This window comes from Pelobates fuscus, chromosome 6, assembly GCF_036172605.1.
Source record: "Pelobates fuscus isolate aPelFus1 chromosome 6, aPelFus1.pri, whole genome shotgun sequence".
Taxonomy (NCBI): Eukaryota; Metazoa; Chordata; class Amphibia; order Anura; family Pelobatidae; genus Pelobates; species Pelobates fuscus.
Window position 1 is genome coordinate 278,885,200 of NC_086322.1, and position 19,636 is coordinate 278,904,835.

Consider the following 19,636-nt stretch of genomic DNA (forward strand, 5'->3'; position numbering starts at 1 on the left):
TACTTGGTTGGGCAGTCCACCATGTAGCTCCTATGGCTGTGGCAGGTGCGTGGCCTGTAAATACATCTCTAAAGAATCCAAAATAGTGAGTGACAGCACAGGCCAGGGCTCAATAAAAATTAAAAACTTCTTCAATTGCAACACAAAGGGCCTGGTATACTTATTATCTTGTTCCTGCGGACAAAAATACGTAGGTAAGACATTCAGAGCCTTTAAAGAAAGGATTATGGAGCACGTAAGATCTCCTAAAAATCGCCTTGAGACACCCATCTCAAAACATCATCAGGGTGATCCTAGTAATTTGAAGTTTTGTGGCCTGGAGTGGGTCAAGAGACATCCGAGACGTGGAGACTATGATCGACTACTAAGACAGAGGGAGTCTAGATGGATTTTTAGGCTTAAAACATCACAACCTCTTGGTCTCAACGAGGGGTTTTCTTTTGCCCCTTTCATCTAATTCAATTTACTCTATTCAATTTAATTTAAAGCATAATTGTGACTTTTTGCTCTCAGGAGGTTTTTATATATTTATTTAAATAACACTATAGTAGCCACCACTAATGGATCTTGCAAGACAATCGGGATCAATGTGATCATTTAATTTAATTTATTCTAATTTTATCCTATTCTATTTTGTCTTTCTTGGTTTGTTTGTTGTTGTTTTTTTGATTGATATAATTTTAATTTTAATTTTACCTGCCTGTCTATCACTTTATTACTTTATTACCTTTGTCCCTTTTCTTTCCCCTCTCCATTTTTCTCTCTGGGTTATTTGCCACTTCTGACTATTCACACTACTCCTACATTGTCAATTGATTTTTTTTTACTGCATTAAAAGTCTATGACATTGGGAGTTTATTACATTTGAAATCTGAAGTGCTATGCAGTTTAACAATCTCCCCCTAAGGGGGCGCCTGAGAGATCAAACTGATGATGTAGTCACACTGTCGGTTTGAAGGTGTTGGGCGCATGCGTGGTGATATTCTTACACGCATGCGCAACCTCTTCTGTGATCTGGCTGAGTGCCGATCTTTGGGACCTCCCACTGCTGAACCGCATTGGCGGTTGAAACAATGTCCCAGCCCACTAATTGAAAGTGTTTTTTGGCATGTAGGTCTACATAAGGAGAAGGGGGATAAGTGGATCATCCCTGTGTACTTGTGCCCTCGAGAAAGGCGAATATTATCGCCGAAACGCGCGTTGGGCTATGGGTGTGTTTGTTCACATTGTTACAGACTGTTTCCATGTAGCCTGTTTTTACTTAACACGCTACATTTAGGCAGGGATTCTCTTTTTTTGCCGGCTGAATCTCTGCTCTCTGCTCCACACAGTCTATATGGAGCAATAAGAACCCTTATATTTCTTACCTTTTTTTCATTTACCTACTCCTCTCTGTCCTTTCGATTTACTCATCTTTTGCGATACTTATAGGGCTAGTTTAGTCCGAGTGAGTTTATTAGGTAATAGGACTTTGATTTATACTATAGAATTTGGTTATATAGGAGATCTATGGGTTCTTGTATGTCTATGATTCTATTTATCTGGAATAATCTGGATATATTTCAGCTATTCTCCTACATACGATAAATTGATATTTTTGCCACTTATGTTGTTATTTTTTTAGCCACTCTGCTACTTTGAGTGATTTACTTGCAAAGTATCAATCTTTATCACAACTCAGTGTATGTTCAATTAAGCTGGAGTATATTCCTTAATTTTCTTCCATATTGATTGGCTAAACAGTCTGGTGTATTTTAGACACTTGGTGCTGACTTTTTAACTAATTACCATTAAAACGTTATTATTATTTGTTTTTGTTTGCACCTTGTTATACAGTCTTTTTACAAGGTCTATATATAGTGCTCTATTGGGGGTACTGGTCTTGATGGGATTTGCTTTCTGTCTAGGAATGCTTCTCCCTCATTCCCTTAATTTTTGTATTCACCTTATTTATTTATTTATAAAATATTTTACCAGGAAAGATTCATTAAGATTTCTCTCATTTTCAAGTATATCCTGGGTAACTTAACCTTAACTGCTGGTAAGTTGGCTTTAGGTGACGTCTCAGTCCATTTTTCTCCCTCTGGGCCAGGAACCCAGAAGGGTTCTAACCATGTACATCAAGCATGTCAAACATGTGGCCCACAATGAGTATCTTTGCGGCCTAGGGCCGGACTGGCCTACTGGGATACCAGAATTTTTTTCCTGGTAGGCCGCCTGCCCTGGTGCCACTTTGTGCTGTGGCCCTTCTGCTGGCTGCGGCTGATCACGTGCTTCTGCGACCCACAAGAGCACAAAGTATTCTTTCACGCCGGCCATCTTATATGCGCATACAATGTATGGAGTCATATCCGGCTGCTGCGCTGCGGCACGACAGTTCACAGGCTGGCTAGATGCGTGCAGAGCAGGCCAGCCACTCTCCCTTCCCTGCCGCTCGCAGTTCCAGAGGAGCGTGTGGCCTGCTTGAGCAAAGAAGATTGTGCAGGGCTGGACTGGAACATGGCTTCAGGTAAGGGAAGAGGGGCTTGGGGAAACCTTCCTGTAGTCTAGTGTATTTAATTGGGGGAGGAGGGGGCAGTGTATTAAATTGGGGAGAGGGGAAAGTGTATTAGAGTGGGGGGCATAGTAAGTAACATAATGTGAAGCTTTTGAGTAAATTATATATATGTACCCAGGATTACATATTGTTTGCACGAGAATAATACAAGTAATTTTAGTTTGTGTTGGTGTAGGTCAAACTACATTTTTTTGATGCCCACATAAACTTAAACCTTGTTTATTTGGCCCGTATTCGCCTTTGAGTTTCACATGCTTGCTGTATATCACTTACAACCCCAGGAGGATCTATGTGGAGGACTCTCAGTACCTGGACCACTCACACAAGTGGAGGGGTTGGTGGAGTTTGGGTGTGGGATCTCACCCTGGCCTGGGCCTAGAGAGGTGGAGTTTTGGGATACTACCATACCAAACGAAGCTGTTTCCTTTTCACTACAGCAGCCGTACAAGCTTGGGGGTTCGGATGATACTAAGCTTTCATGCCCAGCCATCTTTACTTGGTTAGAGATAAAATGATCCAGGTTTGTACGATACAGTGTATGTTTTGCTGGTTTGTTTTTCTTGGTGATTTACAGTTACAAGCATGAACGTATCTGTGATATGCCACTTCATTTCTTACTGTATGTGGATAAGCTTCATCTTATTATAATTCTAAAATCGTGCTGATATTCTGACATGTTTTTTGCTTTTTCCCTGATACCTTTTCTCTGTTTCAAGGTGACCTCTCTGTACCTGTCTGTGATTTTGTCAATGCACTACAAAAACATTGTTTTTAAAAAACGAGCCCAGATAGGTTTAAGTTAAGAATTTCATTTTACTTCAGCACTGGAACTTTAGTTTCAAGGCACAAAACACTCGTTAATTATTTTTACATATTTTGCAGCTAATTGCTAGGGCATTGAGTTAATATGCCAATTGCTTTTTTTGTGCTGTTAAATTTCAACTGAGGCAGTGCCTGGTGTTTATTTAGACAAACAATTTTACAATTGTGTGGTTTCTTCTGAGTTTTTCTGTTTCAAACTTTTTCTGGATCCCTCCGGCTTGAATTGATTAGGATTTCTGAACAACTTCCTCGACCTTTGAAGACAGTTTTTGTCCATTTACAATTTCTTCAACAACAGTAACTTTTTTGACAGTGGTGGAAGATGTGATTTCTGGTTTATGTACGGCTGGAAGAGATCAAGAGATGAAACATAGATTAAGGAAACTGCGATTGTTTCGGGTGCATTCAATACAAAGTGTGAAGAATAATTGCAGACATTTTCTTACTGTGAAATAACGCAATATTATTAACAGCCGGGTAGATTTAACCCCTTAAGGACACAACTTCTGGAATAAAAGGGAATCGTGACGGAATATTTCCGTCATGTGTCCTTAAAGGGTTAAATGGATAACGCAGCTTCACAGAGAGAAACAGAAAGCAAAGAGCTCCCAAAAAAAGCTGCTAAACTGAAGAATCAAATGTATTTTAGTAGTCAATATTCTTGCCTAGGGGACATCTTTGCTACTAATGATCTGGTATTAGATGATTTGAACATTAAACGTGGATAAATATGATAAATATCCCATTAGAGTTCTGAACACTTTATAACATTGATAATGTTAATGCTGTCATAATTTTAAGGATATATTACTTACCATGTGTGGTCTCTACTGTTGAATAGCTAAAAAATAAAATATAAAAAATATTAATATATTATAAAATACATAATTTAATAAATATTGTATTGATATTAAATTAATGTCAATATCAATTATCTTATTAAGACTCCCACAGCCAAAGCTACACAGAGATACAAGTACAAAAAGTTCCATAAACAAGACTGTCCACTTGAAATTAATACAAAGAATTACTGATCTCATTGCTGATGGTTTGGTACAAAGTGAAACTGCTACGTCATAGACATTACCTGTTAGCTTCTCCATCCAGCAGGCGTCTGTAGGTGGCGATCTCCATTTCCAGTCTGGTTTTAATATCGACCAAACGTCTGTATTCCAGAGAGTGGCGTTCTGAATCAGACCGCACATTTTGAAGATCAATCTCCACTTGAGAGACTAAAACTTGGAGTTGCTCTAGTTCAGCTCCATACCGAGCCTCTGTCTCAGATAACGTTCCCTCCAGAGCAACTTTCTATAATAAATTAAGATGACTGATTAGTACCAAATAAACGTAAATTCCAGGAAGATTGAATATGTATTTTGATGGATGGATGGGTGGATGGATTGGTAGGTGGGTGGGTCTTGGGTGGGTGGGTGGGTGGATGGATGGATGGATAGTTGGGTGGATGGATGGATAAATGGATTGGTGGGCGGGTGGGCGGGTGGGTGGGATGATGGATGGATTGGTGGGTGGGTGGATAGATGGTTGGATGGATTGGTGGGTGGGTGGATGGATGGATGGATAGGGTGGGTGGATAGATGAATGGGTAGGTGATTGAGTGGATGGATGGATTGGTGGGTGAGTCTTGGAAGGGCAAGTGGATGGATGGGTGGATGGATGAATTTGTGGGTGGGTCTTGGGTGGGTGGGTGGATGGATAGGTGGGTGGGTAGGTTAGTGGATGGATGAATGAATTGGTGGGTGGGTGGGTGGATGGATGGGTGAGTGGATGGATGGATAGATACTGACCATGTTCAGCAGAGATTGCAGCTCGATTTCCAGACTCTGTACAGTGCGTCTCAGCTCAGTGATCTCTGATTTTGAACTCTTAAGAGCAAAATCGTTCACGGCGACTTCCTGCTTCAGACTGTCACACTACAAAAGAAGGTGAAAGGACACGCACATTAAAAAGCAATGAAATGGGCAACCAATTGCTTGACAATTCCCATCATCAAAATAATATATCAACATGACTGTTTGCATTATTTTGAGGTAGATTAACCAAATGTTTAACAAGAGATTAACTTCAACACAGTTATACAGGATTAGTTTATCTAACCTTCATTAATCAATATAATAATGTTTTTAATCCTTTATATAAAATTATTGCCCTTAAGAACAGTAAGTTCCTCTTACTATTCTTGATATAATGATTTACTACCTCGGAAGATGTCAATTGGATACCCCAGGTACGCTTTGGCACCACCTTAACCTAAGTGTGTATTTGACTTCATATTTCATATTCTACACATTTTCAGCTTTCAACTATATAATCCTTCCACTTCAGCCATGCTTTCTCTTTTCACAAAGTAACTACCTTATTGCTACCAATAACTGTCCACTTATTAACAGCTTTTGCCCCCGTAACTTGACTTTGAAATACTTAGCGGATAATTAGAGCACAGTAACAGGTTGTGGTACAGAGTCAGATCAATAGATCAGCTTACACTGAGGCTTCAGACAATAAATCTGCAGCTTTTGCAAGATGTTTTTTTTTTTAGATATAACCCCAATAAAACCATGCATAATTAATTGGGGGGTTTTAGTTTTGTTTTTTCATTTGGGCAGTAGAGTGTCCATTTAAGCACTGCATTATAATAAGGACATGGTTTAAAGGTGGCTCTTAAGATGTTAACACTTGGTGCTTGTTTACCTTTTCACTGTGCCAAGCCTCCACTTCTTGGCGGTTCTTTTCAATCATGGACTCATACTGCTCTCGTACTTCTGCCAGAATCTTTGATAGGTCTACTGGTGGGGCAGAATCCAGTTCTACATTGACCGTGCCTCCAGCCTGTCCTTTTAGAACTGAGATTTCCTGTGGGGGGAAAAAAGATGATGACGACCCTTAAAAAATACACAGGAACAAAAAAACAAATACTTCCTATGAAGACATTTTAATTTACAGGAATTAACTGAGATGAACTAAGATAATATATATAACAACATTTTACCTCTTCGTGGTTCTTCTTCAAGAAGATCAGTTCTTCTTTCAAGCCTTCAATATCAAGCTCCAAGTCAGACTTTTTAATAGTGAGGTCGTCCAGGACCCTTCGCAGTCCGGAGATGTCATTGTCCACTCCAACCCTGATGACCAACTCTGCCTCAAACCTGCAAAAAAATGACAATATCATGAATTGTATTATTTATTTAAGAGATTAGAATCTTGCTCTTGTGAGATCTTCCCAGATCAGGAAGTAGCTGACACTAGTCAGTCAATCGTAAGCATACCATTAATATTAATGGGATAATTGAACATAACCCACAAACCCCTGTTTATCGGGGATATATAATTGAGCATTTGGCAGCAGTTCTAGATAATGTAAATAGATTTAATAGCAACCACCCAACATTACGTGCTACTTATATTTACTACACATTCTGCAATCTAGCATATGCAATATTGTTTAGTATATCATTTTAGAACGCAATAGACCAGGCATAGGCAACCTTCGGCTCTCCAGATGTTTTGGACTATACCTCCCATGCTGCTTTGCCAGCATTATGGGTGTAATAGCATTATGGGGGATGTAGTCTACAACATCTGGAGTGCCAAAGGTTGCCTATCCATGCAATAGACCATTTAAATATATTTTGTAATAATTCTTAATTCTTAATAATTCGATCAATTCAGAAGTTACTTACTTATTTTTAAAGTCATCGGCGGCAAGTTTGGCATTATCAATCTGCAGGAGTATTTTGGTGTTATTGATTGTAGCACCCTCGATCTAAGGATAAAAGAAAAATAGGAAAATAAGAATATATTATTGAAGTAATTTTTAATGTCTTTGTTACTGAACACCCAGACAGCATCCAAAAGATTCAAAACCCAGTTTGATTATTTTTATAATACACACATCAGCCTAGCATATGGCAAATAATATAAAAGGTCTTACGGCCATTAGAAGCAATTATTGTACAATATTTAGTATAAAGTGGAACATAATTTACTTTTAGGAAGACGAAATGCGGCAATTTAGTAATTTGTACAGCAACCTAAGCGCTGGAAACAGGTAAGTGAAAAATGGGGGTTTAACCCTTAAATCGCGGGACATGGGGGATCTAAAGGAAAAGACAGAGGGACACTATAGTGTTAGGAATTCAGTTTTGTATTCCAAGACATCATGCAAATGGACAATGCTGCTATCGTCATGCCGATGGTCCAAAGTCGTTTCACCGAGTTAAACTCCATTAAATGCCAGGAAGCGCCTCTAGTGGCTGTCTCGAAGACAGCCACCAGAGTTTGTCTTAACTTTGCAATGTAAACTTTGCAGTGTCTATTAAACTACAATGTTTTAAATTGCCGGGTTAAGTGGACAGGGGTACTGCACCTAGGCCACTCCAATTAGATGAAGGGGTACTGGTGCCTTAAGCAGTGACAGGACTTCCGCGGTCGCAGGGGTCGTAGCTGCGACCGGGCCCATGACTCCAGGGGGCCTGGCCGCCCTGCCGACCCCTGTGACCAGGGTTGTGGTGCAATTCAGTTCGGCCCCGGCCACTCCGAACAACCCCCGGGGCCTCATTGAAGGGGCCCACCGGGTGACCCGTGATCTTGGGGCCACACGATGGCAATGAATTACCTGGGGTCTGGCCATCGCTGGGGCGCTTTAACCCCTTAAGGACCAAACTTCTGGAATAAAAGCGAATCATGACATGTCACACATGTCATGTGTCCTTAAGGGGTTAAGAGCGCGACCGGCCCCAGTGATGACGTCACAGTGCCCGCTGGGAGGAAGTCGTCATTTCCTCCCAGCTAAAAGAGCCGCGTGGGTGGAAAGCGCCGGGGAGCAGAGGAGGGAGACAGAGTGAGAGCTCTGACTCCTATCAGCCGAAGGTAGCCACTGGACCCCAGGGAAGTCACCCTCCTGCACCTAAAGGTAGGAAACAGGAGGGTGACTAAAACTTTTAACAGTGTGTGTGTGTGTGAGAATGTCTGCTGTATCTGTGTGTCTGTATGTGTTTGTGAATATGGACGAGATTAGAGAGGATTTAGATTACTGCTAAAAAGCTCTTCCCATAGTCTGCCTGCATTTTGCAACAGTCCTAGCAAGTGATTGGCAACATAAAAAGTCAACCAAAGAAAGGCTTCCAAAGAACAGAACAAAACTGGCATCTTCTATTTACTGAGGCAGCTGACAGGCAGCTGAATGGTGTTTGACTGTTCAAATTCGGCTGTTTCTACAGAAAGTGTGCAAAGTGAATCCATTCAGCTATTCACAAAAATCTAATTTGTTTATTTCAGTCAAATTTGCACTTTTTATTAGGCTACATAAGTTTTCTACGTTGGCTATTTAAAAACAGAAATTTTATTGCCAATATTTAAAAAAAAAAAAAAAAAATGGCAGTGCTATTCAATAAAGTGAGATTTTGCAGGGAATTTAAATTGGATTTCTAATTTAAGATCAAAATATTTGAAGCGGAAAAATTCTCCCAGTCAGTTATGCTTCCGGTTCGGCTACTTTGGCCTTGAATCTGTACCCATAACCCTAAGCCCTCCCGAACACTAACGCTACACATTTTAGAATGTGAAGAAGAGAATATTTGTATCTATAATGTGCATGCAAACAGGGTGATTCAATAAAGGTAGAATTTTAGAGAATCCCAAGTGAATTTAAAGTGAATTTCAAATTTAAGAACAATACTGGGCACACTGCAGTTTATTAACTAAAAACTGAAATGTCCCCATTTTCCCTTAATATTTCCCAATAATGATGAGAACTGCTAGCAATGTTGCATGGATAGTAATAACTGATGGCGATTTTTTTTAATGATCTTTAAATCTCAGGATAAATATATTGCAAGAGAATAAAATGGTAAAAGGAGAAATCGGCGACCGGCTTACCTGGGAGCGCAGTTTGTTAATGGTATCATAGTAGTGGCTATAATCATGGTCGCCAGTGGATGCTTTCGTCTCATAAAACTGCCTGATTTTATATTCCAGATCACTGTTGGCTTTCTCCAGAGAACGCACCTAATGTAAAAGAATATGGAAGACATTAGTCCATTAACATCAATCGGTTAAAATATATCGGTGTCAAACTGAAAGGATGTATCCCAGTGGTAATGGAGTGATAGGAGTTATAGAGAGAGGCTATATGGAGTAATAGGAGGAGTTATAGGAGGAAGTTATATGGAGTAATAGGAGGAGTTATAGGGAGAGGCTATATGGAGTAATAGGAGGAGTTATAGGGAGAGTTTATATAGAGTAATAGGAGGAGTTATAGGGAGAGGTTATATGGAATAACAGGAGGAGTTATAGAGAGAGTTTATATAGAGTAATAGGAGGAGTTATAGGGAGAGGTTATATGGAATAATAGGAGGAGTAATAGGGAGAGGGTATATGGAGTAATAGGAGGAGTTATAGGGAGAGGTTATATGGAGTAATAGGAGGAGTTATAGGGAGAGGTTATATGGAGTAATAGGAGGAGTTATAGGGAGAGGTTATATGGAGTAATAGGAGGAGTAATAGAGAGAGGTTATATGGAGTAATAGGAGTAGTTATAGGGAGAGGTTATATGGAGTAATAGGAGGAGTTATAGGAGGAAGTTATATGGAGTAATAGGAGGAGTTATAGGGAGAGGTTATATGGAGTAATAGGAGGAGTTATAGGGAGAGGTTATATGGAGTAATAGTAGTAGTTATAGGGAGAGGTTATATGGAGTAATAGGAGGCGTTATAGGGAGAGGTTATATGGAGTAATAGTAGTAGTTATAGGGAGAGGTTATATGGAGTAATAGGAGGCGTTATAGGGAGAGGTTATATGGAGTAATAGGAGGAGTTATAGAGAGAGGTTATATGGAGCAATAGGAGGAGTTATAGGGAGAGGTTATATGGAGTAATAGGAGGAGTTATAGGGAGAGGTTATATGGAGTAATAGGAGGAGTTATAGGGAGAGGTTATATGGAGTAATAGGGAGAGTTATAGGGAGAGGTTATATGGAGTAATAGGAGGAGTTATAGGGAGAGGCTATATGGAGTAATAGGAGGAGTTATAGGGAGAGGTTATATGGAGTAATAGGAGGAGTTATAGGGAGAGGTTATATGGAGTAATAGGAGGAGTAATAGGGAGAGGTTATATGGAGTAATAGGAGGAGTCATAGGGAGAGGTTATATGGAGTAATAGGAGGAGTTATAGGGAGAGGTTATATGGAGTAATAGGAGGAGTTATAGGGAGAGGTTATATGGAGTAATAGGAGGAGTTATAGGGAGAGGTTATATGGAGTAATAGGAGGAGTTATAGGGAGAGGTTATATGAAGTAATAGGAGGAGTTATAGGGAGAGGTTATAAGGAGTAATAGGTGGAGTTATAGAGAGTTTATATGGAGTAATAGGAGGAGTTATAGGGAGAGGTTATATAGAGTAATAGGAGGAGGTATAGGGAGAGGTTATATGGAGTAATAGGAGGAGTTAGAGGGAGAGGTTATATGGAGTAATAGGAGGAGTTATAGAGAGAGGTTATATGGAGTAATAAGAGGAGTTATAGAGAGAGGTTATATGGAGTAATAGGGGGAGTTATAGGGAGAGGTTATATGGAGTAATAGCATGAGATATAGGGAGAGGTTATATGGAGTAATATAAGGAGTTGTAGAGAGAGGTTAAATTGAGTAATAAATAAAACATTAATGTAATAAGCAAATATTTCTAAAAGACCTTTCCATAATTCAGTGGGCAATGAAATCCCAAATCTTGCATTTATACTTACTCTGTCCAGGTAGTTGCCCAATCGATCATTCAAGTTCTGCATGGTCTCTTTGCCATTGTTCTGGAGGCCGATACTCTCATGAGCATTAAATCCTGAGGCAATGCCCGAGCTAACTAAAGGGGCACTAGAGGAGGAAATTCTGTAACTCCCAGCGCCTCCAGCTATACTGCCGGCTCTGTGCACCATAGGTGATGCCACTCCAAAACGAGAGTACTGGGAAACGCTGCGGCTTGAGAAGCTCATTTTGGTTCTGCCGTGATGCTGAGGGTTCTAGAACAGAAGTGTTGTCTGCTGGAGGTTGAGCTGGGACCCTCAGCCCATTTTGCTTTGGTTTATATACCCTTTCTAGTGGGAGGATCTGCATGTGTAACTTTATCTACAGAGGGAAAGCCCACATAACACAATCACTGTTTATACAAAAGAGAATTCCTCAATGTAATTGTGCATGAGAATTCTTATCTGATGGGAATTCCTGATTAACCAGAAGCCTAATCCTTATACCTGATCAGGTGTGGAATGCACCCATTGGAATCTGTCAGTTTATTTGACCTGTGTTACTGTAATTTAGGAGTAAGACAGGCTGGTGGGAGTTTGTTAGAAAGAGGCAAAATTAAGTTGCTGTTATATTTTCTATGCAATTCGTACATTAGGGTAACCATATGGGTGCTGTGTAAAAAAGTTTTATATTTCTCTGCTTATGGATGCGAATGCTTTTCTGCTCTACATGTCACATATTTTTTGATTTTGATATTGAAGCTACTACCTTGTTTTTGTTTTTTTACCGTCAGATCTGTACGCTTAACTCTCCAGAAGAACCTTCGGGTAGGGTCCGGAAATGACCCCTCGCTTGTATTCAACCTGTTATTATTATTAGAGTTATTGATATTGCTTTTGCTTCAAAGTATGCACTCACCTAAAATTGCTAAACTTGTCTATCTCCTATGGATGGACTGCTGTAATGATGCTTGATGCTTGATGTCAGATGGTCAAAAGACAATTATGCTTATTATCAGTACCATTATTTGACTTGTTACTACGCGCATGTACGCTGTTGTGGTGTATGTATTGTTTTTCTGTACTCACCTGAACGTCAAAATAAAGAATTTACAAAAAAAAAAAAGAAAAAAAGTTTTATTTTGAAAAAGGAATATTTGTACCAATCATTTACTAATTTACACTTTATCGAATGTTTTAAAAAAGGGGGAGCTTATATGTTCAGCAAAAGCTGAGGATCAAAGGAACACCCTAACGTTAAAAATAAATACTCTGCTGTTAAAAATAAGTATATATTTAAAGTGCCATGTACCCCCTTTCACTTTGTAAGAAGTTAAACTATTTTAGAGCGGATTTGCTTTATATTGGTGTACTATGACATCATTTATATGAAGGTACTGCGACACAGTGGTGGGCTTATCACAATTCACAATATGACCATATGGTGGTGTAACTGAATCCCCATATTTGTTTCCTAAGATATGTGATTTTTAAAAAGCTTTGTAAAATATGAAACTGTATTTTTCTGGGGTGTGTGCACTGTTCCCTAATTTGTATTTTGTATATATTTTTGTCTTAACACTAGGACCACAGCTTAGAATGCATGTTCCGGGTGTGCCCCCAATTCCCCTTTTTCTAATTTGGTGTCAGCCCTCTGTCGATGAACTAGCCCTGCATTGCAAAGCTTAGCTTAATGGCAATCAACATGATGATACAGAGGGTGAAGACTCTTGAAATTAAAGGGCTTAAGGAGGCCGTGCATCTAGTGGCTGTCAGAAAGACAACGCATGGTTTAGCCACAATGCAAAGATTGATGCTTTTTTTTTTAAAATGTTTTCCCAATGCAATCATTCAGCACCATATTGCTTCCATATTGCAACATTCCTCATATTGTTCCATTGCCTTATATATTGTCGTACAGCCCCCAGAATATAGTCACTTTGACCTCTACATTACCCCTACATGTTGTCGCATTGTCCCATATGTATTGCTCAATATGTCCTTTTTTTTGTCACATTGCCTGATTTATTGTCACATTGCCCCATAATTGCGCCATATGTAGGGATACTGTCTCCCACATGCTCCATATCTTGTCATATTACTCCCATATTTTCCCCTTCGATACATAGGCATATATTGCTCCCAACATTACCCCTTTATGCTGTCACATTTTCCTGTATACATTGCTTATACTGTATATACATTGAGTTATATATGACGCCACAAAGAATCGTACTTTGGGGAATCCTTACTAAATGATGAACCTACATAACCATTCTATCAAGAACCACAAGGAAACTGATATTGTTGCACCCCCAATTGGACACAGTGGTGGATTCGGGGAAGGGGGGCAACTGCAGGTCATTCAGGGCCATCGCTATCCGAGCACAATCGATATCCCCCCTCCCTGGGCAAAGGTAAGAAGGGAGGGGGGATATAAACCACAGTTATTTTATTTTTTTGTAACATTTTTTTTTTTAATCACCCCCCAACACACAAAAACCCCCTACACATTCACTATGCGGGCATCGCCGCATAGTGACGGACTTTCTTGGTCCTCCTCGAGACCTCTCCTGTAGCATACGCGCGTTCCATGATGTCACGCGGAGACTGAGTCATGACAACGCTAGGGTGAGGCCCGAGTCATAGCGCAGCGACATTAGTCTCCTCCCAGAACGTACATGTGTGTGTTAGATTTATTTATAGATCGGAATATGAATTGGTTTATAAATAAGTATTATAAAGACGAACTGTAAACCCATTCTTGTGTTACATGTAATTGTTTCAAACTATTATATTGCATTTATTTTATTATTGTGTATGTTTATTATTTTTCTCTATCATTTTCTATCTTTATTTTTGGTATTTTTGGATGAACTAATTATACCATAATTGGCAAATGTTGGTTGCATTTGAATTAATAACCACTGTCACAGCCAAGAAACCCAGGAAGCTGAAATTAAAAAGGGCTGAATGTGTTGCATTCAGTGTCAAAGCAATATAATCGTTCCCAATGTATCTCATTACTGTCAACTCAAGGCATAATTGATATGTTTTCCCTTCCTGTTCAAACGATTTATCTAGAAAGTAATTGATTTGGATTTTAGTTGGCCTAAAAAAACTATTTCCATATTAGATCCAATATGGATTCATAGCGGAAAGGTAGATTAGTGACTTCCAATCTTACTGTGCAAAGTCATTGATTTCCGAAACTCATCAGTCATTGATAGACAGTAGGAAAAGTAAGTCCAAACTCAAAGTGTGATTTGATTGATGAGAGACTCTGTGCAGACAGCAGAGGCTTCTTCTCCATGACATGTATCCCTCCGATGTCCTACCATAGTCGTGAAGAGCATGCCTGAAAATGCAAAGTGGGTCTGAATAGGAAAATCACGTTCCTCCGGCTCACTCATATTTTTCCACTTAGTTATCAATGTGGCGTCTATTTTATAGAATATCATGAAAATCCTGAAAATCAGTTTACCTCTGTTTTGAAGCTGGCAATTTATCAAATGATCCTACTAGTCCTTAAAACAAGACTACCAGAGTATACTTAATCTAAAGGAATATTTTAGGCACCAAAACAGGGGGGAGAAGGGGGTGCATGCCAGGAATGCTAGGGAGTGGGAGGGCAGGATCCAGGGGGCCCAAGTAAATTCTAGCCCAGGGTCCAATCAATATTAAAGAATATTAAAGACAGCCCTGCCCCCATACACACACTGTATCATACACACACTGTCCCCCATATACACACTGCACCACACACACACTGCCCCCTATACTCACACTGCCTCATACACAAACTTCCCCAAACACACACTGCCCCCACACACACAAACTGCCCCCTACACACCCACTGCCCCCTATACACACTGCCTCAAACACACACTGCACCCATTACTGCCCCAAACACACACTGTCCCACGTACACACACACTGCATCCCTGGCGCACACACATGGCACCCTTGACATACACCCTGCTTCCCATACACACACCCACTACACCCATCTTACACACATTGCACCCCTCACGCACGCACACACTGCATCCCTCACGCACACATTGCACCCCTCACACACATCGCACCACACACTACTGCCCTTATCCCCTACTACAGGCCCCATACCCTACTAGTGTATCTATCCCAGCAGACCCTAGGTAAGTTGTCAAACTGTTCTTAAACGGTTTGAATGCTTACTCTGGGAGGGCTCCACCGCACTTCTGGAACCATAACCACTACAGCTCTCTGTACTGTTACTGTGCCAGGATTGTTTCTTTAAATAATCTACCAGTACCCCTCCTGAGATAAGGTTCTGGGTCATTACTTTGCAGAGAATTGGTTTAATATTGGTTTGAAATCAGTGATCTTTGAGATGTCATTTTCCATACACGAGTGAAAGCCAGTCCAAACGCTGCCCTATTTTGCTGCAAAGCTGATTTTTTTTTTTTAGCAGTTTTCAAAAAAAAAAGATAGTCGCATGATCACATGTACAGATGTGATGCAGCTGGTACTGAGGTGATTAGCTCACCTAATCAAGAGGGTTTGAAGGTTCTGAATGAATTTCTGAAAAAATTGGCAAACCTAGGAGGCCCCTGTGCCCGTGGGGCCCCCGGGTACCTGCTCAGCGTGCCCATGAGTTATGACAGCTCTGACTATGTGTGGATTCTGATTTTTTTTTTTTTTAATCTCCTTACCAGAATTTTATGTAGTCTACATCTATATGCTATAATCCGCTAGTGCTTGTTCAAATAGGTTGAAATCTGTATGCCTTTAAATGCTTCTACCCCTTACTAGACATATAATGTAGATGTATAATTGGATGTTAATCTCTGCTTTCATTCAGTTTACTAGACCCCTATCCTGCCTGTTTCATTGAGGCTATTCCCAACCCCCCTCATCTCTTGCTTTCAGATCCGTTTTATGCTGTTTACAAACACTCCACTCCCCATCTAATTAAAATATGGTATGTTGTCTTAAGTTACCAACTTTAAACTCCATTATATTGATCAGTTTTGCTCTATATTATCAACTATATTATCTCAACTTGCAAGATAGTTTAGCATAATTTGTCTACAGTGGTTGTGGTTATTTTGATATTTTAATCAAAGTATTAAAGAGCTCGGGGATGGTTTGGCAAACCAGTTATTAAGGGAAAATACCATCCATTGCTAGCCTTTTAATTAACCTCATTCTGTAACCTGTTTTTACTCCAGGGAGTTTTGCAGCCTCGGATGAATTAGTGATGTTAGCAAAGCTAGAAAATCGTGATTAGCAGGTAATAGCTGTATCTACTGGTCAACCCACTTGGTTGCCTTAAGTCCGATGAATCTCTACGGTGACTCAGTATAAACCAGATTATCCAGATTAAGTAGTATGTCCTGGAGTATATCTATATGCTTTTCCTTCCTAGAAGCGGATATAGAATGGTGACTACATTCTCTAAGACCTGAAGATGTTTATGGAAAGTCTATCATATAAGACTAAATTAAGATCTGTAATATCCTTCATGGTGATTTTTTATAAAAGCGCGGGGAAGGAAAAAGGCAGATTAGATTGCTATTAAAACAATACTCCAAGCACCATAGACACTATTGCCTGTCCCAGTGTACTTTGCCAAACCATTTCAGTGCGGTTGAGAATTTACCTTAACCAGATTCTCCTAAAGGAGAAGACAAGAAGCAGGGTATACAGTCACAGGCGCCTGGCGAGAACCCAAAATGGTTTGATAAATTAAACTAGAATGGCGCTATAGCGTACCTGGTGCAAGCTGTAGTGGTTTTGGTGCTTGGAGTACTCCTTTACATTTTTTTTATGTAACCACATGAAAATTCTTCATGGATTTTTTGAAAGGTTTAATCTCACTCAGCTGTTATTTGAACTGTGTTGCGTTTTGTGAGGGGTGCTGTGAAAGCTGTCTCTGCTTCTGGAAAAGACAGAGACTCTCCCTCTCTCCACTAGATACCAATGATGCCCCCGTCACAACTTATATTTGACAGGCAGACAGCTGGGGAGGACAGAGAGGGTACGGGTTAGATGAGAAGAGAGGTAAAACACGAGGTTAAGGTGGAGACAAACCGCTGTGGAGCACGGAGAGATTATGAGTTAGTAGATAGGTGAATAATGGGATAGAGAGAGAGATAGACAGAAAGAGCATGGGGCACTAGGGTATTAGAGAATTGGGGTAGATATGTTGGACCTAAAAAAAACATGTGTAAGCATTGTAAAGAGGGAAAAAGAGGCTGCTTCTAGCAGTGGTATCCAAAAAGGAGTTGACCCAGGTGTAGTAGAAGCAGGATCACCACCATACTTTTCTGGCCTTTAAAGCTAGCATACCATCATGGTACTTGTAGTATTATAACTATGTGGGGACTACCTTTTGGCCACTCCTGGCCTACAGAGTACAATGATCAAGCATCATCCACACAATGCACACACTACTCATGCTACACGCTCTGTATACAGCATTCACACACTGCCTACAATGTTCGCGTAATGCCATAGTTTTCATACACTACCCACCCTGACCTGATCTCACACACACACAGCATTCACACACTACTCATACACTATTCCCACACTGCGTATAGCATTCCTGCACAACACACATAAACACACATACATAGCGATACCTCCCAACATTTCAAATGGTAAAAGAGGGACACTTTCATTTTAGGGGTGTGAGGAAGAGTGTGGCCGGGCCAGGGTTGCGCTGTCCTAAAAAAATTGAGGTGACTTACTGATAAATTACGCAACATAAATGATTAGACAACTTAGCACAAGAACAACGCATGTTACTTACACAGACATATCTAAACACATTTATTGTAGGTTAAAGGGACACTATAGGCAGCAAGACCACTTCAGCTCATTGAAGTGGTCTGGGCGAAGTGCCCGTCTTCTTTACTCTGCAACTAAAAATGTTTTGTTTTTTTTAACCATTTCATGCCCACTGGATGGAGACCTAAAGTTAGTGACAGGGCCCAGGGCGTACCGTAGCATTAAGAATACCGTTTCTAACTTTATAATATTTCTTTAAAGACACATTACTGTGAGTATTATTGCTGTGGAGCTCTGTTATACACTAAGACACAATAAAAACATGGAGAGTCTGGTAAAGAGGGACATTGTGATAGGATGTAATATTGGCAATAATCCGGGAATGTCATGGACCATACTGCAGTACATACTGCAATAACTACAGAAGTGCAATGTGGAGTTGTTATATTATGTTTAGAGCTTGTCTGTGTAATAAATGACACGGTATGATGTAACATGCTAACAGACAGCCTGTAAATATAGCAGATAGTGTGATGTCAGATACAATTGTGCTGTTGCTAAAATGTTGTCTTAGTTCCTTAGTTATACACCAGGGAAAATCTGGACTTATTTAGTTTTCAATGTACCCTATCTGGTCATATTGTATAATTCAGGGCAGTTCGTGCTTTGTTTAAATGACAAATATCGCCCAAGCAGCTCCCTAAACAATGTAGAAGGTCAGTTTCTATCTGGACTCATTTGAAGTTGAAGAGCTGGGAGAGATCAATCCCATTTTACAGCATAAAAATTGGGGAGGGATACACCTGGTAAAAGGATTTAAATGACGATTAAAGACAAGAATGACAAAAGATATTTATTGACTGAGTAAAGCAAACAATTCAGTTAGGACATGTCAAAAATATCTATGACTAAGCCACAAGGCCTTTAATTTGATTGTCCCAATCTAATGGGAAGCTTAGAAGGCCATAATTGGAAGTCGTTGTTAAGGTTGCATCTGAAGCATCTAACAATCTAGAATCCAGACTTTCTGTGGATGTCCAATGAGACGTCTTTGCAATTACTCTGGGCTATTGCTGCCTCTTACATTAATCTCCACTGAGCTAAACAAACCAAGAAGAAACAGGACGTGTTGCCTGGCAATATGGGGGGGGGGGGGGGGGGGGGGGGGGCGGCAGGGGGTAAGTGTAACAAGGTTCATATATAAAAGTGTCAATTTCTATTGAAATCTGCTTGGAGTGTCCCTTTAAGTTAATTCTGATATGTGATATCTGTTGCATTATATATTATGTAGCAACTGTGTATGGATGAAGATGATATATAATATTAATATATTTATAAATTATTGGACGAGGAGAATTTAAGTGTATAAGTCCTACCCTCTTTAGTAGGGGGAAAGGATGTGGAGGTATCCCAATCAAGGGAAGCTAAATTGACATGGAGGTTTCAGTCGAAGACATCAACATAGCTTGCACCAGACGTGTCATGTTAAATGTAAAATGGGTTTATTTCTTGCCTATGGTAGGAGACTGTTTGAATTTGTGTGTAATATTATATTACAGTATTATACTATTATAGATCATATATCTGCATACTTTCCAATATTCCATTTAGTTATAGGGAGAGGGACACTATATACAGTTTTGTATTCCTAACGCTTAGAAATCAGTCTGTGTAAATTAGATACTTTGTTTTGTGCTAAATTCCATTTTAGTTGCAAAACCCCCTGCCC

General features: G+C 39.9%; 1 protein-coding gene across 1 annotated transcript; it reads right to left on the reverse strand.

The window, feature by feature from the left end:
- Positions 1-3,350: 3,350 nt before the first annotated feature.
- Positions 3,351-11,459, reverse strand: LOC134565850 (keratin, type I cytoskeletal 47 kDa-like). Its single transcript, XM_063425518.1, has 9 exons — positions 11,134-11,459; positions 9,275-9,403; positions 7,078-7,160; positions 6,387-6,543; positions 6,089-6,250; positions 5,185-5,310; positions 4,467-4,687; positions 4,195-4,220; positions 3,351-3,725 (listed from the first exon to the last, which is right to left on the reverse strand). The coding sequence occupies exons 1-9, from the start codon at positions 11,374-11,376 to the stop codon at positions 3,607-3,609; spliced, it is 1,266 nt and encodes a 421-aa protein (XP_063281588.1). The 5' UTR covers positions 11,377-11,459; the 3' UTR covers positions 3,351-3,606.
- Positions 11,460-19,636: the final 8,177 nt, after the last annotated feature.